Here is a 24,461-nt window from a genome sequence, read left to right as displayed (position 1 = left end):
CTTCTGCCATTGCTTCACACTGCGATGACCCCTCCCTAAGCGTGGTCAAAATGTACCTTTGAAATGGGCAGCTGTCCAAAGCAAATAAACCAGTCACATGCCAGCTAACAAGGGCATGAAGAGGGTCAGAGGGGGGGCTCACCAGGAGGTGCCAGGAGTGACAGAGGGAGGGACATGGTCACGCAAAGAAAACAAGCCCAGCAAGGGTGAGCCAGCCTTCTCACGCAGGGGCCCAGACATGTGTCTTGTCATGCAACAGCCACCCCATCAACCCAAATTAGGGCTGACGGAGGCAATAAAGCGAGGCAGCAAAAGAGGAAAAAGAGAAGAGAGGAGCAACTCCCTCCTTCTCCTGGAGAGAGGGAGAATTCATTGTTCACCTTTTAGAAGAGTCTCACAACCAGCTCTGATGACCTCAGCGCACCTCGGAGTGGTAGACAGTCTGCATGGCAAAGCCTCGGCGATCAGATGTGTCCATCTCACACACCATGTCCTCAGTTAACCCTCAAAGAAAACCAAACCCATGCGACACAAAGATCCATCACTTCTTTTGTGAAACCACAGAAATCTACAGAAAGGCCCAGAACCAGAATTCTGAGTTCAGCAGTTCTACCTTTTTATCCAATTAAAGCTTCATTCTTACTTGATTCATGTTCCACTATAGATAATTAATTAATCTGCAGGTTTGAGGTACAGCTCAACACCAGATATAAAGTATGTGATATATATATGCTTGATTTACTTTTAATTTTTTCCCACAGTTACTGTTTTATTTCTTTAATTAATTTAAGAAGTATAAAACTGATAATTCACCTGCTGGTATATAGTATTTACCTCGTTTTATTCAACGGACGTCATTATGGTGACTGAAGGTGTGCTTCCAAAAAAACATGGTTAACTGTAGCCCTGTAAGCACATTGTAGAAGTAGCATTTTATACTTCTTATAAAATGATCCCAAGTATCCCAGAAGCAGTTCTCTGCTCTGCTCTGTGGAAAATATGTTCCAAGACTCCTTTTGACAGGAGTTGCCTGATGCTGCAGAGAGGAGATGAAGCCAAGGAGAAAGTTAGACGCAGAAATGGAAGAGAAAATTCCTTCAATGTTAAAATGAAACACCCTTTGCAGATTGATGATGGTAAAAACAGACCAAAAAAGAAAACTATTTAATTACATTTCGTACTCACCCATTGGAGGAAAAAAAAAAAATATCAAAGAAATGTCACCAAATCAACAAAATTTGAGGAATTCAATTAAATATTGTTGGCACAATACTCCCACTTCTGATGTGTTCTGGGTGGGGTTTGATGCCATACTGGGCATAGAGCGAAACCATATTGCAGTGGGAACATGACACAGCTGTGCCTGGTGCAGTCAAACAGTTTGGACGTGTGAAATGCACAGAATCCTCAACTCAGCAATAAAACAGTGAAAAGCTAGGATATATTGTGTTTATAGACAAAAAACAAAATGAACAACTTTAAACACTACTGATGTACCTTTAGAATGTAGGGCTACTGATTCAATTCAATGGAAATGGAAAGAAGACCAGGAGACACAACAGGGACATACTCACGTGGTGAGATCAAGCAATCTCCACACAGGAGGAGAAAGACTGACATTCAAAAACTTGACCTTACTGAGCAACTAAAAAATAGACACAATGGCATTTACAGGAGACAATTCAGTTAAATTAGGAGAGACAAGTAAATGAAGTCAATATAATCTTTATTACAGCAAACATGTGATATTTAACTTTCAGACAGTCTGTTTTTTGTTTTTTGGTTGCAGGGAGATTAGGATCAAAGAGCAAATCTGTGAGCAGGAGCAAGATGAATCCTCGCCTGTAGTCAAAACACTGATGGTGGCGGCGGTGGTGGTGGTGGATGATAAATCTGCTAAGACTGATGAGGTTGATGAGGCTGATGAAATGATGGATAATTAAATTTTTGAAGGCAGCTTTGCTGTGGAGAAGGAGAGACAGAAATGACCTCAGTACAATAAACAAAACATTTTTAATAAGACAATAGGAAGACAGTAAGCTCCAGACACGGACAACAGGAAAATTAAGACTAAGCACATGTGGCAGCTTTGAGTGACAGCATGTTATGGCCTAATTACATCAAAAATAGTTTTCTTGATTAACTTTCACTGGAACTTCATTCAAAAGTTATTGGATCCATTGTGTCTGAGCAGAAATGTGTCACTTAACATAGGTGGTCTGTGCATGATGTGAGGTATAGGTTGCCTTGGAACCTCTCAGTGAGCATATGGAATACATTGTGCATGGGCGACTGCTCTGAGACCGCTCTCTTTTAAGCTCTTTTGGTTGTCAGGCAGTCTACTGTTTTCCCCGCAAACTGCGGGATGTAGAAATGTATCACCTTTAGTAATGGGTGCAGGAGAGGATGCAGTAGGACAGGGTAAGGAAGTCAAACTTAAAGGTTGTTTGTGTCTGAGTCGGTCTAGATGGGAACCATGTGAATGGTGGGACTTGTGTCTCAAATGACGTAATTCATAAAGTTTGTCTTTAGGCCTACATTGGGCAATTTGTTTTTTAGTAAGTACAAGAGTTTCGTACACAAGAAGAGCTTGACCTATTATTGTCCATATCTGTATTTCTCATGAAATGAGATTCAATCTTCACATCTGCCTCGAACACAACTCCTCTTTGAGCTCCCTGTAATGCTGCTGGTGAATTATCAAAGCATAGAAAATGAGAAGGAAAAGGCGTATCATCCTATGTAAAACACAGCATGAACATCCACTTTCACCACACTTGCCTATGAAATTGTTCCTAAACAATGGCAGAGGGCCTACAGGCCTTGTTTGGTAAGTCTTGAAAAACTCCACTGTTCCCTGACAATTCAACTTTACAGGGGCAGTTTGACAAACTACAGTAATAGGAATCCCATAGCTCTTCAGTCGGGAAGGACTCCTCAATGCTCTGCAGTGATAACTTACTGCCACTCTGTCTTTTCCACTCAAACTACATCCATATGGAAGCTGCTCTTGACGCAGAGTGTCAGACTTCCTCTTGTGTAAATCAGGACTTCCATATCACACTCGGTTATCGGCGGGCAGATAATCTTTGCCCATGTCAGTCTAGACTTTCTGTCCTCAAACAATAGGGCTGCTAATGACTATTAGTCTGCTAACAGTTATGTGTTTACATTCCCTCATAAATGACCGTAGCGCTGCAAAGAGCGCACCATATATAGACAAAATCCACTGAGTGCAGCATCAGAGCACATCCCATACATAAACAGAGGAGATGGGCAAGATACAGCATATTTAAGTGTACTTTTTTCTCCAACATGAAATACCTGAGAGTCTCAGCCTGACTTTACATGAAAGGGAAGGTACAATTATATAAGATCTTCAATCATGCTGGAACTCCTTGTTATACCAGCAGCATGTGTCTCTGTGTTTGAATGACTGCTTGAAAGCATCCATACGTTTGCTTGCATTGCATAAGTACATATGCATGAGCACAGCTTGTGTCAGCCAAACAGCTGAACAGGTCAACGTTTTCAGGTTATTCCCACATGGGCCAGATCACAGGGTGCACCGCAGTCTGACAGAGAGGATGAGATGGACTCCAGAACAGCTGGAACTCACAAACACACCAGAGAAATAAAGCCTGGATATGAGTGGTGATTTGTATGAAATGATGATACAGGGGTAACAGAAAATGCATTTATAGAGTAAATACGTTTCTTGGCAGTATCTGTTGTATCAAATCAACTAGATTTAAGTCCTCTTTTCTCTTTAAAAGCCAGTCTTGATGGCATAAAATGTTCCTTTTTAAGCAGATTTTAAAAATAAAGTCTTGATTGCATATCAGATTTCTTTGCTCAAGCAAATGGTCTCGTAAAAAACAACAACACAGTAACAACAAAGTGAAATATTTGGGATTATTAAATCAGAACACAGTGTTTCATAAACCATCATCTATATGGCATGTGTAAAGCTGACAAATTCCTCACATTGATTATTTTGGAGCCACACTAAATTGTTCTCTGCTTTTCTGCAGCGCAAAAATGTGACAAAAAGAAAAAAAACCTATTAGCCTTGAAAATGTGAGGTGGTCCTGGCCATCTCTCACCAAAATGCCAAATATGACAACTCTCATTGTTAAGGACTACCAGATGGCAAAAGGCTGCTGGAGTTATGTCATCTTCCAGGATCACAGTGTTATTTTACGTCAGCTTTGCTTTAAGAGCTGTAATCACTCTCTCTGCATTCGTGGACGTAAGTATAAACACTTCAGCAGCCTGTACGAGAGAGCTCTGCAACAAAAGCAGCAGCCAGGAGAGAGGCGAACGTCTGCGGATCATATGAGAGCTGCAGTAAAGTGAGAACTGGATCTGAATAAGTAAAGCAGGACTCTGATTGAGCCGACAACTGTTGAATGTTTTATGAAAGGACAGTTGCCCTCACTGAACTTACACCGGGCAAATACCAGTCAAAAATGCAGATCAATAGAATCAGAAGAGCAACACAGAATATTTTAAAAATTGGAACAAATTGAAAAATATAAATGAAAAAAATGTTTAATTCTTGATGTATTTTACAATTTAATTCCAGAATTTAAATATATTCAAAATTAAAGAAAGGTAGTTTTTTTTTAGCAAAGCTATAAATGTACCAGTGAGGCTACAGCAGGGCAACTGAGGCTCCCAGGACAGCAGAGGAACTCTGTCCTCTGGGGTCTCTGGCCTCCTAGCGTACCATTGGCTCATCTGCAGAACTGGAGCAGTGACGGGGGGTTAACCCGACCGCTTGCTGACCCCGCTTAATTTTCAGGATTCTAAAATGTACCAAGCTGCTCAAGCGGAACATACGGAGGTGCAAAAGAGAGGGAATCACGGAAAATTATCCGCCCAATTACACAATGAGAAGAGAAACCCGCTGCTGGTATCCATATTGCACGAAATGTTCAGTTTTCCCTTCAGCTGTGATCAAACTAGCTCAGCCTCCCCACTTGCGGGAACCCAGCCTGGAATAGTCGGTCTCAAAGAAAGCCTGAGACAAAACCACTCATAAATATGAGTCAGTACAAAATATAGAGGAACATCCTGTGTTATAGCCCTAAAAAATGTACTTAATGTCCAACCACACAAATGGAACAGATGCTGTACAGATGATGCGATTTGTTGGGTGTCATGGTTGAGCATTTCAGAGTTTAATAGATAAGGAAAAGCACGCTCAAAGTTGTAGCATATACTGCTACAGAACACACATCAGCTCGTTGCATCATAGCCTCTTATCTTTCTTGTCATGAGGTCGCAAAGTAATGCTCTAAACAAGTGTTACCCCAACCTTTTTTGTGCCAAGGATCGGTTTAATGACGGAGAATATTTTCACGGATCAGCCTTTAACGTCCGGCGGATAAATACAACAACAAAAAACTGGCATTTTGCAGTTTTCTTTTTCTTTTAAATTGTAGGTCCTTCGTCTGTCTCCTCACTGTATCTTTTATATTCTGCTCTTTATTTGTTTTGCTAGCTTGGGAGTTTCAGTTTAGCTGTAATGTATTCTGTGTTAGTGGCCGCAGCGGCTCCTTTAAGGAGGTAGTCGTGTGACCGAGGCAAACATCTTGACATGCATCAAGAGGGACTCATAGACAGATGTGGAGAGAATCTGGTAATTTTCTAAAATAAAGCATTGTTCAGAATCAGATAATAAATAAGACAGAAATGGTGTAAGTCCTGTATTCTTTCTGTGAGGCCCGGTACCAACTGACCTACGGACCGGTACCGGTCTGCAGCCCGGGGGATGGGGACCAGTGTTCCAAATAACTCAGTGACACCCAGGAATGCAATCATGCGATGGACTATGATGACACGTCTACCCTAAATAACCCATAATGGTGTATTTGGTTTGTATTTACTGTATAATTATTAACATACACTTGTGAGTCATAGAAAAATTTAACCAAAAAAACAACAACGTTTTATGAAAGAAACGTTTAAAATAAAGTTTAAAGGTATCATCCAGGATATACTGCAGCATAGTCCATTCAAACAGCCCTGGATCATGATCGATGATAGCTAGAATTAAGTGAAAATCAGTAAGGTGCACAGGTAGCCTTGTCTCTGGTAAATCATTTTAAGTATGTTGCCCCAGAAAGACTTTAAAAGATCTGGAAAATTAAATCCAGTAGCTTCAAAATAAGTAAGTTTGGCCTTGCAGTCTGGAAAAGCTTGATCACATCCAGCATTGTACACACACTTAGTGTAGAGTAAGCCTGAGGTCCCTGCTGCATACTTAATACTTTAACTTGACTCTCTCATCCAATTCTTCTTTTAACGGTATTTTTAAACCCTAAACTGTCATCTATGTATGATTATGTACTGAAGTCCTGTCCTACACCATCACCTTTTCCTCTGTATGGGCATTTCTTTTTTATATTAATTGCATCACAAATTTAAGTATTTATTCCACAACTTTTTTTTTTGTTTTCTTTGTATAAATTTTGGTATACTGCAGTCTGTTAAATAAACTTATAAAATAAAATCCAAGACAGTGCTCCACAAAATCACTGGATCAGCTTCAGAACAAAAATCGATGAGTGGTGTCTTGGTAGCTTCCAGCTGTGTGAGAAATATAACATCGTGCGCCTGATTTATTTTTCAGACAGATTTTTTTTTTCAAATAACAAATATCTGAAAGACATCTTTATAAGGTCATCCATATGCTGCAAACAATACAAAGTTATGACTCATGATAGTCTGGTGTGATTAAAGCAGACAAATTACTGTTTGTCAGGCTTTTATGAAATCTTGATTGAAAGCAGGAGAATATGAAATGTAATTAAACTTTAAAACTTGCTTGCGTTGGAGTTTATATCAAACTCTCTATGATTTATCTTTAACACGATTTTTATTATATTATTAAACAAACTAACATCAATCCTGGTGTGTTTTCAAAAATAAAGTTCTCTTGAACATTATAAAATGTTATTTAAAAGCTTAATGTAAAGAAACTTGAACTTATAACAACCTAAAATAGACAATATCATGATTTACAACCCACAACATCATACTGGATTCCATGGATGACTGAGCTGAAAAGGCAGAGGAGAGTGTTATGTCTGAGTGTAATTTAAGAATTCTGTCCAAACTTGGCTTTCTTTACTGTTTCAGCTTTTTAAAATCTGTATAACATTGGTTCTGTCGGGGTTTCCTTTAGGTTAATGTACTATAGTCCTTTCATGGGATGGGAGATGGGAAATATGTCCTGCTGATTTCTCAGCCCGTCTCAGATGAGCTCAGAGAGTTGGGGTCATCTGGAAGCCATTTCTACTTGTGCTTTCTCCCTCTTTTCATTTTAATCTCCCAGTAGAGCCCCCCCCCCCCCCCACACACCCCCGCTCCCTGGGGAAGACGAAGTTCAGTGACCAAGCTCCGTGCACGCCAGGCCAGCATGGCACGCAAACTCATCCCTGCTCCGCTCCCCTAGCACGCACAAACTCTACGGGATTAGAAACAAATATCCCTATACTGTACATAATACATGGCTTCTGTCCTGGGTGCCACATTAAGTGAAAATCCATCACGCAGTCTACACATGGTGAAGACAGAAGCTGTCCAGTTCAGGAAGAGGGTAGTAAAGAGAAAAATACGCTATTATCAAAAGAGTCACAATATTAAGAGAAGAAATCCAGATCTGTCAGGGACATTCAGAAACTGTAGAAGAGCAGAGTACCTGCCTAAGATGTGTTAGTTAAGTTCAGCCTTATACAAGCTCATGTTTCTTTTGTTAGAGAGATACAGAGACTGAACACTTCATGGTTTTTATTTTACAGCACAATTTATTACAAGATTTCATACGAAGAAAAGGTCCAACAAGGACGGTAAAGTTTCATTAAGTTTCCTTAAGAAATCCACCAGTGATCACAGATGCCATTAGGCAGGGATGATTTGGGAGCCTGAAAATGTAAACTTTAGAAATAGATTCCAGAGAGTATGGACTGAAAAACGTCAGTGTTATTGTCATTGCGTAAACTTAAATAACATAATTCTTCTCAAAACTGAGTGCACCATGAACTGCATTACTGTTAGCTTTTCAATCTGAACAGAACAAGTGGTTTTGAAAAGTTACATCGCCAACTACTGGCCTAGAATGCATACTACAATGGGCTTTGTTGTTACTTTTGTTTGGTTTCTTTAATTTTTTGTGGGGTCTTTTCAATGAGGAGAACTTTCACACTGTTGGAAAAATTGTGCTTCAAAATTTGGAATGATGCCTTTTTTTGTAAAGGGTTTTGATGAACAGCAAGTCGTCATCGTACACAGCATTACCAGATTTTATTTTCATGCCCTTGAAAAGGAGCATAGAACATTCAAGGACTTTACTCATTTACTCAACAATATAATGGCGAATCACAGTGTGGTTTTTAAGTGAAACTTAATCCATTTAATTAAAAGTACAATGAACAGACATGCCGCGGGTGAAGGAGAACAAACTGCTGAGCTGTTGGAGCTCCAGGGTGAGATTTTGAATAAATCATGAAGAATAGATCAGGCATGGAAGCATGCTGGGGACTCTGGACAAGGACCTGTTAATCATACACTCGACCCTGGAGCTGTGGCATGATGCACAGCAGTCAGTCAGGAAAGTCAACCACCACCAGGCATTCATTGTACAGCAGGTGGGATGAAAACGACATGGAATTTGGCCACAGAACAGGGACTTGAACCACTGACAGTTACCACAGAAAGTGTTAAGAATGAAGAGAAACACTGCAGAGTAAACAGGACAAGTGTTCAGCAATTATGTTTATGTAGAACAGATGTGGGAAAAGTGGACATGAGAAAGAGTGTCTAAGGAAGTGCCGGATGGCGAGCGTCTGAGGGTTAGGGGCATAAACAGTTTTATCTGGGCTCAGTTAACGCTGCATCACAATCCTGATGATTTCACAGTGACACTGAACATCAGAAACAGACTGTTTGGCATTGTAATTCATCCTGAGGCTGGCAGCTGTGAAATGTGTCAAAGCAACAGGGGAATAAAAAGAAACATTTTCAAATTCTACTCCATTTGATGAACAAGATGATCGACTCGTCCAACCAGTAGTTCTATGAATGAGGCTGCAATGAGCAGGAGTTGGTCCAACTGAAGCCTGTGAGTATTGTGGGAAATGTCCCTGATAAGTGTAGAAAAGTAAGGTGGACTGAATGGAAGTCAGCATCATCATCAACGCTGACGGGACCAACAGAAATTGGAAATGAGGAGCACGACAAGGACCTGCTGAAAGTTCTAATGTTTGTAGCCAAATGATGAAAACTGCTCTTTCTCACAATAATAAAGAATCCTTTAAAAATTACCAAGTCCTAATCCGGATCATCACCAAAATTGAATCAACTCTAGGAAATGCTAGGGTCCATCTGTAATCAAAAGAATTCATGAAAACTTGTCCGTCGTGGGTGTTCATTAGTCTTCATCGGTGACAGCGACCCACAATTCACCAGTGACAAATTTAAAGGCTTAAGCTGTGTAAGGAACTTAATTCATAACCCATGGCCTCTATAACCCATAAAGAAATGAACATGCAGTCCAAAACAATACAGCAAAAGTGGATTTACTGTCTTTATTGTGAAAGAGGAGGGTTCTGACCGTAAATTGTATCAATGAGTCTGGCTTTGGTTTGTGCCCTCCTCAGACAAGCTGATGAAGAGTCAATGATGAAGGCTGGAGCTGGTGGCTGGAGATAGAAGATAAGGAGATAAGTGATTGTTTAACATTAAAAAAAAAATCAAGACCACAACAAGAAACACAGACCGCTAGGGACCACAAAGTTTTGGTATGATCACTAATACGACAATTGTTTTATGTAGCCCAAAGTTTACTACTCCTGTACTACTATTGTTTCCACTACCACCACTAGTTACTAAAACAATCGTAGTGACTTTACTACTGCGCCACAAGTTTTACTGTCTTCCCCCGCACAGCGTTTATTACAGTGACGTATTACTACTTGTCACCAAACAATCTACTTCAGCTGTCAGCGTATATTTGGCTGACATGAGGTAGAATAAAGAAAGAGCAGATGCAGTTATCTGTAGAACAGACCCACTCATTTATTAGCATTCAATGTGACCTTGTCTCGATTGAGTCCACAATGCATGTGATCTCAGACTGGGTCCTTCAAAGAATCCATGTAGCACCTTGGAAAAAAGGTGAGGAGACACAGGGGAGATGGGAAAATACGGATGAGCTCTGGTGGAAGAATAAGAAGAACTATTGCCAATTTATTAATATTATAAAAGACCTAAAATTTAAAACAAATGCATGTGAAACACACTGAAGACTATCACAAATTAATAAACCTTACATGCTGCATAACCATTCAGAATGAACAACTTGAAATTTCTTGCCGTGTGCCTTCTTGAAAAATAAGTATTATGAAATAAATCAGTTAAAATTAAATAAGGTATTAAAATGTATAAAATTGAATATAACACACACTCACAAACCTCTTGAGAGTGAAAGAAAGTTTTCCATAGTATTGCACAGAAATCTAGCTTAATGTTTGAGTTGCATGCAAGAATAATATTTTTAAGGACATCAATGTCTGCCACAAACCAACACTTGTATATGTCTGGAGCCCTGGATAATGTTTTTAAGTCAATATCTCCCTGTGCCCTGAGTAACTTGTTGCAATGTTCAACTACAGAACCATATGAAAGCACAGCATGTGTGAGAAAATGATGTGCTAAATGTGAAAATCACAATTTTGGAAAATTCTAAATCTATGTTTTGAACCATTCCAGGAAGTTTTCTCCACAAGCCCTCTTTATTGTGGGCTTAGCTGTTATGTACTGTCATCAGTCACACGTGTGTGGGCACAGTAGATCTAACACAACAGAGCAATCAAAGATAACCAGAGTGCCTGTGCCTTTGTGTTTTCATTGTTTCACTTCAACTCTAAATGAGCACAAAACACTGGACCTGCTGTGACACAACTATTCATCTCATCTTACATCTTGAAGCTGTTATTAGACAAGAAACAACAAAACTGCAAAGTATGCATGCAGTGAATTGAATCCTCGATAACTGAATTTTGTCTGTGAGCCTGGGGTTCATTATTCTATGTGTGGTGATATTGAAGTCACACTATGTTTTTTATGGTTATTATTCACTCTGTATTGTTTTCGAAGTCAGATTTTCTTCCAATATCTAATATGTAAGCATGGATGAGTCATAACTATGACTTACATCCTCATGAGAATTTTTAATTTTGATGCTTGATAAAATTATTATTATTACACTTGAATGGCATTTAAGGTAAAACAGCTGTGTACCACAGCAGTTATGTCAACAAAGAAATCAACGGAAAACCTGTGTTAACAAAAATTAAAGATCAGCTTTTAGCAGAACAACAATCTCTAAAGACAACAGTGATTTTTTATATATACATATACTGTATATATTTACTATATACTGTGTATATAATAGTTTGATCTAGAAAGCACAATCTATCATTTCTAAGTATTTCTAAAGCAAAGTTGTTTGCAGATTTAAGTAGAACCAAGTTAGTCACAGACTGCAACATCCCACGACACCCCTGAATTCAAAATTTTACCTTGACCTACTGTACTTGCATAGGTCAAAGATCAAAACTAGTGCTCTGACCTGCTTTAAAAGATCAGAGCAATAGCTTTGACCTAATGGTCTTACTCACACTGGCCTTCTCCCTCGTCTTTCTATCTTATCCGTTTCCTGAGGGTACAAAAGTTGAAATTTGACCTTGACTTACTTTTCTCAAGGTAAAGGTCATCATCTCATTTTCATCCCCTTTGCCGCCCGAGTAATGTACTTTTTGTTTAATGTTTCTATCTGCAACGGTTGCGAAGATACTGTATTTGGCAGACATACTAACGGACGAACGAGCGGAAGAACACACGAACACTGACAATTACAATACAGCACCACTTTGAAGCGGGATGTAACAATTACACACTGACAACGTATAGAATATTTGGATCAAAGTTTCGGGTGCTTCAATGAATCTGATTTTCACCATTTCTTACTCTCACTGCTAAAAGCTCCATTATGCCTAGCAGCCAGGTGGAAAGTTTGTCTGGTGCTGGTCGGATTGCACAGTGAGTTTATCTGACAGCCTGCTGTTAGAAACTGTGTTGGCGAGACTGCACCAAAAGAGTAAATATGAGGACTGGAAAAAAAGATCAATGAGCTGAAGAAGACTGAAACGTCTCACATATTTGTGACAAGCTGAAGTTCATTATTAAGATCGTTAACTTTCACATTACATACAAAAATTTTATGGTAAATGTTTTTTTTTAAATATCCGTCATCAATGTAAAAAGTTGATAAATTAATATTGCAGCTTTGAAATACATAAATACTCCCAAATAATGATCAATCATTTGGAAGGAAGATCTTGGGACTCAAGTTTTTTTTTTGTGTGTTTTACATCCCATGAAGGTAATGTATTGTAATTGTTAATGTTTGTGTGTTTGTCAACTTTTGTACACTCAGGAACCGAATACGATAGAAAGACGAGGGAGAAGGCCAGTGTAAGGCCATAGGTCAAAGCTAGTGCTTAGATCTACCTATGCTTAAATTTCCTATGCTTTAGTAAAATTTTGAATTCAGAGACTGCAACATCCGCTTAGGTCAGGGTAAAATTTTGAATTCAGGGGTGTCGTGGAATGTTGTTGGTTCTAGTTTCTCTTCATGTTTGTACCTGTGGGCAGCTGGGGGTAGCACTGTTACCTCACAGCAAGAATCTTAGATGAATTGGTCACTCCAAATTGTCCATAGGTGTGAGTGTGACCATGAGTGGTTTGTTGTCTTTCATGTGACCTCGTGATGAGCTGGCATCTTGTCTGGGATGTAGCCTGCCTTTGCCTGTAGCTAGCTGAGATAGGCTTCAGCAGACCTATGACTTGCAGAGCAGCTGTAGACGATTGTGATCACCTCGTCTACAAGACAGATTCCTGTACCTGACACACACACACAAACACACACACACACACACACATAAGCAGAGTACAGTGCGCCCTCGCACATTCGCGCATCAACACTCATGACTTCGCCCCATAGCAGATTTTTGGAAGCCAGTGACGTGATACCGTACACACATTCTATTGGCTGACGGCATACGGAAGTGCACTCCGTTCTTTGAGTCTCAGACTTCCGTGAGACACAGGAGTGCTTTAAACAGTCAATCAGAGTGTGGGAAAAGGTAACCCAGATAGAAGGTGGTTTATTATCAGTATGAGGAGGGTTCATAAACGTTCAAATTAGCGTAAATAATAAGATAAATAGTTCATCGCTCTATCATGGAATTCATTATTCGCGTGTGGTTCCTGGACTGCATTAACCACGAATAACGAGTGCGCATTGTATGTCGGTAAGTTTAATAACGATTAATCACAGTTTCATATTGTAAGACTGGTCAAAACAATACTGTCACCGGCCAAATTACCCAAAAGTCTTTTTGGGATTTTCTCATTGAAGTCAATAGTATCGTTGCCTGCCTTCTCTCCAGATTTTAACACACAAACAACTACCAGGTCAGACACTGAAAGTTTTTTCCAAGTATGTGCTTCCTCTTATTGTGGTCTGGAAAGAAAAAATTCTCTCATTTCAGACATCACCATCTCTAATGACTGATGTCCGGTGGTTACCTCCTGGCTGCCGGAGATATTGCTGACCCAGAGGATGTTTTTGTTGGTCTGTTTACTGCTTTCAGGTTGTTTTTGGCTCACCTTTGTTGAAAAAAAATCACTAAAATTCCTGCATTCTGTTTGCTCTTCCCTTTCCCAAGTTCCACCAGATCCCCAACTGCCTTTAGGACCCCTGGCTTTCTTCTCCCTGCTGCCCCCCTCTGACACACACACACACACACACACACACACACACACACACACACACACACACACACACACACACACACACACACACACACACACACACACACACACACACAATCCTGAGCCCTTTCCCTCTTCCTTCCTCCCTGTTGGTGCTGTGCGTGACAGTAGCTCACTGAGAAGTGGAAATGAGACTAGTAAACAATGATTAGCTCCAGAGCTGAGGCAGCCTGCTCTGCTATTGGTCCTGTCTCCACACAGCAAGTACCAGCACATGCGGCACATAGACCCCTTCCCCACCTCCTCCGCGCCCCAGCCCCGAAGCCCCTCCAACCACACCCCCTCAGCCAGAGTCAACGCAGGGTCAGGGCCAACCTTTCACAGCCAGGTTATAAGGGGTAATCACAGGCAAACACAGCAGCCACACGCAAAATGCACACACGACACCCCCACTTCAGCAGAGGCCCCCGCCCTCTCCCACACACATACACTCAACCCCCCACCTTACCTCCTGCCACACAAACACCCCCTTCCTCAGCCACAAACCTGGGTCTGATTAGCGTGATGGGGATGCAAGTGGCCACATGTGTATGAGGGGCAGACGCAGGATAGGAGAAGGAGGAGGAGGCAGTGGGGGTGTCTGTGGAGGTGGAGGGGGTGGGATTCCCCCCATAGGAATGGAAGAGAGAAGAAACAGTCATCCCCAGTGCAGGCAGCGAAGAGATTGCTATGTCTCTGGTTAACCGAGGAATCATTCTGGAGGCTTTGTTGCTCAGCCACACCACATTTCTAAAGACAAACAGCTCTCAGGCAGAGCTCTGAAGCAGCAGAGCTCTCAACATCTGCAGAGGACGGCTCAAGGACCATTATTGTGAAAGAACAACACCAAACACATAATGAAGTCACAGTTAACTTACTTTTATTGTTGAATTTCTGTTTGTTTCCATTCAAAACATGTGGTGCCACAAAACATGACATCTGTCATTTCATTAAATGAGAAATTGTAATTGATGATAGTTTCCAATGAATGGATGGATTGTGAAAGTGTAACCATGGTTATATAACATCCATTGCCACAGAAGCAGTTCTACTTCCATACAGACTGTGTTGATGGTGATGTCCTACTGGAGTGCTTGTCCTTCTTTATGGCTGTAACTTGACTGTGTCAGTAGTAAAGCATTGTCACACCTTATTATTTATTAATTTATATTATATATGATATGATATTAAAGGGAGAGGAAAGTCAAAATGAACCTGAGGTATTATTTAAACAAACATTTCAGTGGCATTTTTTTTTTTTTTTAATGATCAATGGACAAACAAAATATATCACAAGTTACGATGCACTCCCTCACAGTGGAAGTAACGCAATCATAGACATCAGGTTGAATCCATATCAGCACCATTACATAAATATACAGCAAGAGACTACATAACAAGACAACATCATCACACTTATTTATGAAGAAATCCTCTCAAATGCAGATATATCGCTTCAGTGATCGTATTGTGCTATAATGGCTGCCCTGACTGATGAAGCTTGGTGTCGCCGATGATGCTTGGCCCCACATGACGGTGCTGCTGCAGCACAGATTTTAAGGTTTGGTGACACCAGAGATGATGCCAGACATCTGGAAATGTTTTTATTTTTTCATAATGATAAACAAAATATATATTACTTTAAAATGGGTTTACTGTCCCTTTAATTATGGTTTGGAAATACCTTTAATAAAGTAGGGTATAAAATGATGAGCATATATAGTATATACTGTACAATAAAACTTTTAAAAGTCGATTTTTATGCAGTATAATATTCACCATTTACCATTGAGTCTCCACACTTCTCACCCGTTCTCCCATTAAAATTTGTCTTCCGCGCTGAAGAGCATCTGTCTGTCTGTCTGTCTGTCATCCTTCCTTCCCTCCTTTCACACCTACCAATCTTCCTACCTACCTACCTACCTACCATGTAATTCAGACAACTACTGCTGGAAAACGGATGGGGGTTGTTGTCCTATGATGTAACCTGGATGTCTGAACTGCAGCTGTTTGTAGTCCAGTGTTAATACTTAATAATTCGTCCGAACTGATTTATTTACCAGAGAAAGAATGAAATAAAGAAAGCAAGACGACTCAGGCGGCTGTGTGGAGGCAGCTTTGCTTCTTTATACATATATAATAACGTTTTAAATATCGTTAATTACATCTTTATGGCAAGCTAATACATGATCAGTCAGCCCTCAGAACTTTTGGACAAACTATCGAAGGGACGTAAAATAAAATGATAGCATTTTGAAGGCAGTAAATTGACGCTGGAAACAAAGCGCACCCAGAGTCGAGCGTCATTAGAGACGTCCGCTACAATCCACTGACTCCAGATCAGTTCAAGTGCGCTCACATTAAAACTGGGGCTGATTACCAAACTAAATAAAAATTGTTTTTTAAAAAGTACAAATTTGCATTTCTAAAAATTATACTTACGTTTATTTATTTATTTTTACAACTTACATTAAAGTCCGTTAAGAGTTGGACAAATCGTATATAAACATTACATTCTCAAGGTGATCCAAAGAGTCTGCAGCCAGAAGAGGGACGATAAAACAAAGATGCTCTGTGACATGTGCAAACCGACCCAATCCTCCAATTAGTCAAACAAATGGCTCGACACACGTCTCTCACTGAATCGGTCACCGGTGGCGGATCGTGTTTCTCTGCGGTGGACGGTTCACCCAGACACGGACTCCGTCTGCGCTCACCGGGGCGCGCCTCCGACAACAGCCGACAAGAGAGATAATGTCGTGGGGTCTGGAGGGCTACCACAATGGGAGGAGTATGAAAGTTATCCTGAGCCCTGCCCACCGACGGCAAAACATATAAGACGCTGGACAGAGGCAAAAATCAGGCATTTATGCTTTTAATCTACAAACTTCACCACAACTCACCTCTTTTATAGTTTAGTTGTTTTAATAAGTATGAACTCTCTGGCATTTTATTGACACATCTTGAATATTTTTATATGACATGGATGGACAGGAGCTTCACTGATTTTTTTTTTTTTTTTGCTTCCAAAAAATATTCAACAGACTTTGTTAAAAAGGTCATAATTTATTTTTTCCTTCTTTTTCTTCTTTTAAAGACAAAGTGCAGAAAATTGGTCTCGATGGCACTGGACACTGAGTTTGGTGTGCAGGGCAGCAGCATCATCAGAGAATGGAGTGGACAAGTCCAGCCTGCTCTGGTTGCCTCCTTCGTTTTCCTCTTCTGTCTGGAAGCCTGTCTGTGGGTCAGGAACCTCCGGCTGAAGAGACGATTGCCTGGACCCTTCGCCTGGCCCGTGGTGGGAAACGCCATGCAGCTGGGACAGATGCCCCACATCACCTTTGCCAAGCTGGCCAAAAAGTACGGCAACGTGTACCAGATACGACTGGGCTGCAGTGATATTGTGGTTTTGAATGGAAGCAGGGCGATACATCAGGCTCTCATACAGCACAGCAGAGAGTTTGCAGGCAGACCAAACTTTGTCTCCTTTCAAATGATCTCTGGGGGCAGGAGCATGACATTTACTAATTACAGCAAAGAGTGGAGAGCACACAGGAAAATAGCCCAGTCCACCCTCAGAGCGTTTTCCTCTGCAAACTGTCAGATCAAAAAAACCTTTGAGCAACACATCACAGCCGAGGCCATGGAAATGGTGGAAGCATTTTTGTGTCACAGCACTAATGGGCGTTATTTTGACCCTTCTCATGAGCTCACAATAGCTGCTGCCAATATAATGTGTGCTCTCTGCTTTGGGAGGCGATACGGACATGAGGATCTGGAGTTCAGGTCCCTCCTCAAAAAGGTGAACAAGTTTGGAGAGACAGTTGGGGCAGGTAGCTTGGTAGATGTCATGCCCTGGCTACAGTCCTTCCCCAACCCAGTCCGCAGTGTCTATGAAAACTTCAAAAATATCAACGAGGAGTTTTTCAGCTTTGTGACAAATAAAGTGATGCAACACAGAGAATCCTTTAACCCCAATGTGACCCGGGATGTGAGTGACGCCATCATCAATGTGATTGAGCATGGAAAGGACATTGGACTGAGCAAAGACTTTGTTGAATCTACAGTCACAGATCTGATTGGTGCAGGACAGGACACAGTATCAACTGTCATCCAGTGGATCATCCAGCTCCTTGTCATACATCCAGATATACAAGCCAAGTTGCAGGAGCTCATAGACAAAGTCGTGGGACGAGACAGACTGCCATCCACGGAAGACAGAAGCAGCCTGGCATACCTGGACGCCTTCATCTACGAGACCATGCGCTTCACCAGCTTTGTCCCTGTCACCATCCCCCATTCAACAACTTCAGACGTCACCATCGAGGGTCTCCACATCCCCAAAGACACAGTGGTCTTTATCAATCAGTGGTCAGTCAACCACGACCCTTTGAAGTGGAAGGATCCTCATATCTTTGACCCCTCACGCTTCCTTGATGAAAATGGGGCCCTAGATAGGGACATAACAAATGGTGTGATGATTTTCTCATCAGGTAAGAGACGCTGCATTGGTGACCAGATTGCCAAGGTGGAAATGTTTTTATTCTCAGCCATCTTGCTCCACCAGTGTAGCTTAGAGAGCAACCCGTCTGAGCCCACTACCCTTGAATGCTCCTATGGGCTCACCCTGAAGCCCGTCCGATGTAGTGTCAGAGCCAAGCAGAGGGGGAAACTGCTTGGCTTAGTTTCCCCGGCATGAACAGCATGTCCTCATACTGTGACTCAAGGCCAGCAAACACGTTTCCACCGATGGCATTTAAAATGAGTATTAACATACAATACCTGCACTAAATCCCACTGTTACAAGATTTTCATATTTATAATTATATTTAATGAACATCTTAACATGTATATGAAGTATTGCTAGTGCAGGGCTGAGAATCTGAATTCAAAGAAGTGATTTAAGCTGCAGGTATAATTCAAAGTTGTAGACTGTTGGGATCAGGGCAAAGGCATTACATTTCTGTTTCACGGAATACATTATGCTTGATCAGATATTTTACACAATGTTGTGTGCCTGTTTAAAATTCACTATTGAGCATGTGTGTGTATTCTGCGTGGGCAGGAACAAGCTAATTTCTCTAATGTCAGTTTTAACTAATGTATCTGTATACGAAATGCTTTTTGAATGTTATAAATTCACTTGAGGAATTTATGTTTTGAATTGTAATATCTAAGAATATATTTAACCTTTGCCACTTAAAACAGTTACAGAAATAGTATTTTATAATTTCATTTTTCAGGTATGACAATAAATGTAATAAAGTTTATTGTATTTCAGTATCTACTGTACTCGAACCATAAGGACACAATTACACAAAGAAAGCTGATCAACGTGTAAAAAAGAAAAAGATTTGCATGTTTGTGATGGCAGGAGTCTTTTATCGAGGAACACTCATCACTTGAGGATGAAGAAGAGACATTGCCATGAACTAAAACTACACTCTCTTCATGCCTGCAGGCTTCAGTGGAACCACACAGGCACTGCAGATACTCAATGCCAAACAAACATGTCTCACCAGCACAAAACCACACATGTACAGCCAATATCTGTCACTCATGAGAGATTCTCGTATGTTTACAAAGAAACTTCTCAAAGCTTCATGGATGTCACTGAATTCTTTTTAAGCTCCCAGATTCAGGATGTGATGTTACAATACCGAAGGGATGTTGTCTCTGTCTGTGTCAAGGCAAAGAAATTAAAGCCCAGTCAGTCTTGAATGTTCAAGTTTTCATCCTGGATGATATTTTGTTATCTGTCTGGCTTTATAAGAAGGACAGAAAAAATAAGCTATATCTGAAATCAATAAAGTGAATTGTGAATGGTTTATGTGTCCTGTTTAATTGTTCTTTAACCTTTAGGTTGGCAGGTTGGCAAGACTATTGATTATCATTCATCTTCTAGAGACAATTGATTATTGAGTTTTTTATTGCATTGTCAGATATGTGCAAACAATTGATGGAAGGGGCAATCATAATTCACATGTATGTTAATTCTTTAAATAAACATGTCTGGCTGAATATCATTTATAGAATTACAATTTTAAGTTGCTCATTTCTTGCACCCATAAAATCAGCTTCATGAAGGCTGTAAATAACAAAAGCCACATTATGTCTTCATGCATAGGTACATACTATCTATTATATTGCAATGATAAAGTGTGTAGCTGTTCCGCATGACATCTATATCAGATTTTCTTTTGCAAAAAATACTTTTCAGACCACATTTGGTAATGTAGAGTTGTTTATCTTTGAAAAGAGTCATCGTAATCTGTAATTCTAGGCCTAAAAAGAAAAGAATAATTTCTTGGCAGCAGGACCTATTAAGTAGCTGCCCTCCTTTTCCATCATGCTGCTAGGGACAGTGCTGGCAGCAGGCCGAAAAGAGAATGGGGCTAAGGTCCCTCAGTATGGGAGGGGAGAGATAAAAATCCCGAATCACTGACCCCTCCCACTGTAAAGAAAGATATAAGCGAAGTGTTAAGGCTTTAGTCTTATCAAGTTGTTCTCGCCACGTTCAGTAGAGGAGGGGTGAGACAGTATCAGTTTTTATAAGGCTTTCTTATCGGCCTGCTTATGATATAGAATGAAAATAAATCCTTTGTACTCTCATGTACGGAAGACCCTGCAAATACGGACCTCTTGATATGATTTGCTTTTACTTGTGACTTTTTATCGGGTGAAGTGGATAACAGACAAAAGGTAACACAATGGCTGACGGAGACGGAGAGTTTGGTGTGCAGGGCAGCAACATCATCAGAGAATGGAGTGGACAAGTCCAGCCTGCCTTGGTTGCCTCCTTTGTTTTCCTCTTTTGTCTGTGGGTCAGGAACCTCCAGCTGAAGAGACGACTGCCTGGACCCTTCGCCTGGCCCGTGGTCGGAAATGCCATGCAGCTGGGACAGATGCCCCACATCACCTTTGCCAAGTTGGCCAAAAAGTACGGCAACGTGTACCAGATACGACTGGGCTGCAGTGATATTGTGGTTCTGAATGGAAGCAGGGCAATACATCAGGCTCTCATACAGCACAGCAGAGAGTTCGCAGGCAGACCAAACTTTATCTCTTTCCAGGCTGTCTCTGGAGGTAAAGGTCTAACGTTCACAAATTACAGCAAACAGTGGAAGACACACAGGAAAATTGCTCAATCAACTATCAGAGCTTTTTCATCTGCAAACAGCCAGACAAAAAAAGTTTTTGAGCAGCAAATTGTGGCTGAAGCCACAGAGCTAGTTGGGATTTTCCTTAAAATCAGTGACCAGGGCCAGTATTTCAACCCTGCCCATGAGCTGAATGTAGCTGCAGCTAATGTTATTTGCGCTCTGTGCTTTGGAAGACGCTATGGACATGATGATGCTGAGTTTAGAGAGTTGCTGCATCAGGTTGATGTGTTTGGACAGACAGTAGGGGCTGGAAGTCTGGTCGATATGATGCCATGGCTTCAGTCTTTCCCCAATCCAGTTCGAACACTGTTCAAAAACTTCAAGGTTCAAAATCAAGAGTTCTTTGGGTTTGTGAAGCACAAGGTGGAGGAGCACAGAGAAAGTTTTGATCCAGACATAACAAAGGATATGACTGATGCCATAATTGGAGAGATTGACAAAGCTGACAGAGAGAATGAACTCACTAAAAGCCATGTGGAGGGGACAGTGTCCGATCTAATTGGTGCAGGTCTGGATACTATTGCCACCGCGCTTCACTGGAGTCTCCTTCTACTGGCTAAACACCCAGATATACAAACCAAGCTCCACAAACTCATTGACAAGGTGGTGGGTAGAAGCAGGCTGCCATCAGTTGAGGACAGAGACAGTCTGGCATACCTGGACGCCTTCATCTACGAGACCATGCGCTTCACAAGCTTTGTCCCCGTCACCATCCCTCATTCCACAACCTCAGACGTCACCATTGAAGGTCTCCACATTCCAAAAGACATGGTGGTCTTCATCAATCAGTGGTCCATCAATCATGACCCCCTGATGTGGAAGGATCCCCACATCTTTGACCCTTCACGTTTCCTGAATGAGAACGGCTCCCTTGACAAGTATCTCACCAACAATGTTATGATCTTCTCAGCAGGGAGGAGGAGATGCATCGGGGAACAGATTGCCAAAATTGAGACATTTTTGTTCTTTGCTGTTCTACTCCACCAGTGTAGCTTTGAGAAATGTCCTGATGATGACCTGTCCTTAAACTGTTCATATGGTTTAACGCTGAAGCCCTTAGATTATAAGATTGCTGCCAAACTCCGGGGGGAGTTACTTACAGGCTCTTAGAAAAGTTTAATAATGTCTCCAGTTTAAGTACAGCAATGTGAAATAAAGTGTGTTATCATGTGGCAGATGGTTCTGCAATGACTTCTTATAACCATAGACTTTGAACATTTAATCATATAAATTTCAAATTATAATCTGACACTATGTCAATTTTCTCATATTTTCATATATTCTAATTGTGTTCGTGTTGAAGAATTTATTGTCCAACGAATTGCACTGTACAAGGTCCAAAGCAGAGAAGACCAAATGTATCTATTCACTGTTCTGTCAGCATACTCCCCTTGAAATATAGCTGTGATTGGCCAGTGCTAAAAACAGCTTCTGTTCAGCCCAATCAGGATAAGTTCAAACATTATTGATTCACTTGCAACAGACAAAAACAAATCTCACTGCTTTGCATCACCAAGGATTTTTATGCAATAAACCTTGTAACTGAAAAAAAAGTGGTCATCTTTTTCTGTTTTTTCATTTTTGGTTAAATTGAAACTTGTGACAAAACACTAAACTGTCATTTCACTAAGATGGAAAGTGTGCTACTTAATGTATTATGTAAGAAACTTGTAAAAAGGGTTTGAAAGCATGTGAGTCATTCTTGAAGTCAATAGCAATTTAGCTTGTCAACCAACAGAATATCTAAATTTCACCGAACTGGTTCTTCTACATTGGGGAAAGGGAAAAAAATGTTATGAAAGCTCTGATTTGTTCGTCCAAACCCACAATTCATAATAGACCTCAAGTATGTTTTGTTATTTATATGGCAGTGATTAGATGGGGCACACTAAGTTGCAAAATAGTCCAGTGGTGATGATTGCACCTCACTTTGAGCATTTTGTTTTTTCATTGATGGCGAGAATTCAAGTGCCAGCTGTGTAGTCTGAAGCTGACGCTTTAAACATTTATCCCATCAGGCAATCATTATCTTTGTGTTCTCCAAATGGTTTCATATTTGAGCTTAACACAAATACAGGGTCGCTTTCACACATTTAAAACATGTATCATTATACTGTGCTTTGATAAAATATGTCACGTGTGTTAAGAAGACATATGTATGGATAATTTGTCCTGTTTCTTACTTTATTACTCATAATAATGACATAATAATAGACATATTTCATTCTGAGGCATTAGCTGATTAAATCTGTGATGTTTTCATTCCTTTAATCTTTTATCTTCCGCGCCGCTTCTTCCATTGCCATGGGTCACAGGGGTTGCGTCAGCCTATCTCAGTGGCGAGAGGCAGGAAGATGCTAGTGCATTGTGGAGCCACATGAAAGACGAACAACCACTCACACACACTCACACCTCAAATCCACAGTTTTGGAGATTGGATGAAGCAGGAGAACCTAGCAAGAATCCACTCAGACATGGGGAGAACATATAAGCTTCGCACAGAATGGACTGGAACCCAGAACCTTTTTGTTGTGAGGTGACAACGTGCCTACTGCACCACCGTGCCGCCCAATGTTTTCATCATAATCAAAATAGAACATCATTTCAGGAATAGTAAGCTTTACTTGTTAGTTCTTTACAGGGGTGAATTCTGAACTGAATACATTCATTTAGGTTAGTGTTGACACTCCTCCCTGACATAGGTAACAAAAAACAGTGACGTAGCTATCATCACAATGTGGTACAGGCAGATGAGATCATCCTCATGGGGAAGCACTTTGAGCTAACTAAATCACCTACATAACAAAGAAGGGTCACAGTAGGTTGTATGGTAATTTAAACATCTGTTAATGTATTCCAATAAACACAGTTGACTGCTTTTCCTCTCGGTTTGTCCCTTTAGGGGTCGCCACAGCGTGTCGTCCTTTTCCATGTCAGCCTGTCTCATGCATCCTCCTCTCTAACAACAACTGCCCTCACATTTTCTCTCACTACATCCATCCACCTTCACTTTGGTCTTCCTCTTGCTCTCTTGCCTGGCAGCTCTATCCTCAACACCCTTTTACCAATTATACTCCTGATCTCTCCTCTGGATGTATCCAAACCATCGAGGTCTGCTCTCTCTAACTTTGTCTCCAAAAACATCTCATCTTGGCTGAGAGAAGAAGCTCAACATCTTCATTTCCACCAGCTCAGCTTCCTGTCTTCTTTTCAGCCGTACTGTCTCTAATCCGTCCATCATGGCTGTCGTCTCCACTGTCATAAACTTTGCCCTTCATTCTAGCATAGACTCGTTTGTCACATAAGACATCTGGCACTTTCCTCCACCCGTTCCAGCCTGCTTGGGTCTGTTTCTTCACCTCCTGACTACACTCACCGTTAGTCTGGACTGCTGCATGTCCTTCCTGATCC

The 24,461-nt window shown here is 40.9% G+C and overlaps 1 protein-coding gene, 1 long non-coding RNA gene and 1 pseudogene across 3 annotated transcripts; 2 read left to right on the top strand and 1 right to left on the bottom strand.

Annotated features, from left to right (window-relative positions):
• Positions 1-1,865: 1,865 nt before the first annotated feature.
• Positions 1,866-14,511, bottom strand: LOC137610461 (uncharacterized). Its single transcript, XR_011038500.1, has 4 exons — positions 14,357-14,511; positions 12,717-12,975; positions 9,623-9,710; positions 1,866-1,962 (listed from the first exon to the last, which is right to left on the bottom strand). It is a non-coding gene; the product is annotated as an uncharacterized lncRNA (long non-coding RNA).
• Positions 14,512-16,805: 2,294 nt separating this feature from the next.
• LOC137610784 (cytochrome P450 1B1-like) lies at positions 16,806-19,713 on the top strand. Of its 2 annotated transcripts, XM_068338590.1 has the most exons (2): positions 16,806-18,380; positions 19,169-19,713. In XM_068338590.1, exons 1-2 carry the CDS (start codon positions 16,865-16,867, stop codon positions 19,189-19,191), a joined length of 1,539 nt encoding a protein of 512 aa, XP_068194691.1. In that variant the 5' UTR covers positions 16,806-16,864; the 3' UTR covers positions 19,192-19,713. The 2 variants fall into 2 exon arrangements, with proteins under 2 accessions (XP_068194691.1, XP_068194690.1); XM_068338589.1 differs by having other exon boundaries at positions 16,806-19,713.
• Positions 19,714-20,418: 705 nt separating this feature from the next.
• Positions 20,419-22,591, top strand: LOC137610880 (cytochrome P450 1B1 pseudogene; annotated as a pseudogene).
• The last annotated feature ends 1,870 nt before the right edge of the window (positions 22,592-24,461 follow it).

Source organism: Antennarius striatus, chromosome 17 (genome assembly GCF_040054535.1).
Source record: "Antennarius striatus isolate MH-2024 chromosome 17, ASM4005453v1, whole genome shotgun sequence".
Classification (NCBI taxonomy): domain Eukaryota; kingdom Metazoa; phylum Chordata; class Actinopteri; order Lophiiformes; family Antennariidae; genus Antennarius; species Antennarius striatus.
This window is presented reverse-complemented; position numbering and strand designations above follow the sequence as displayed.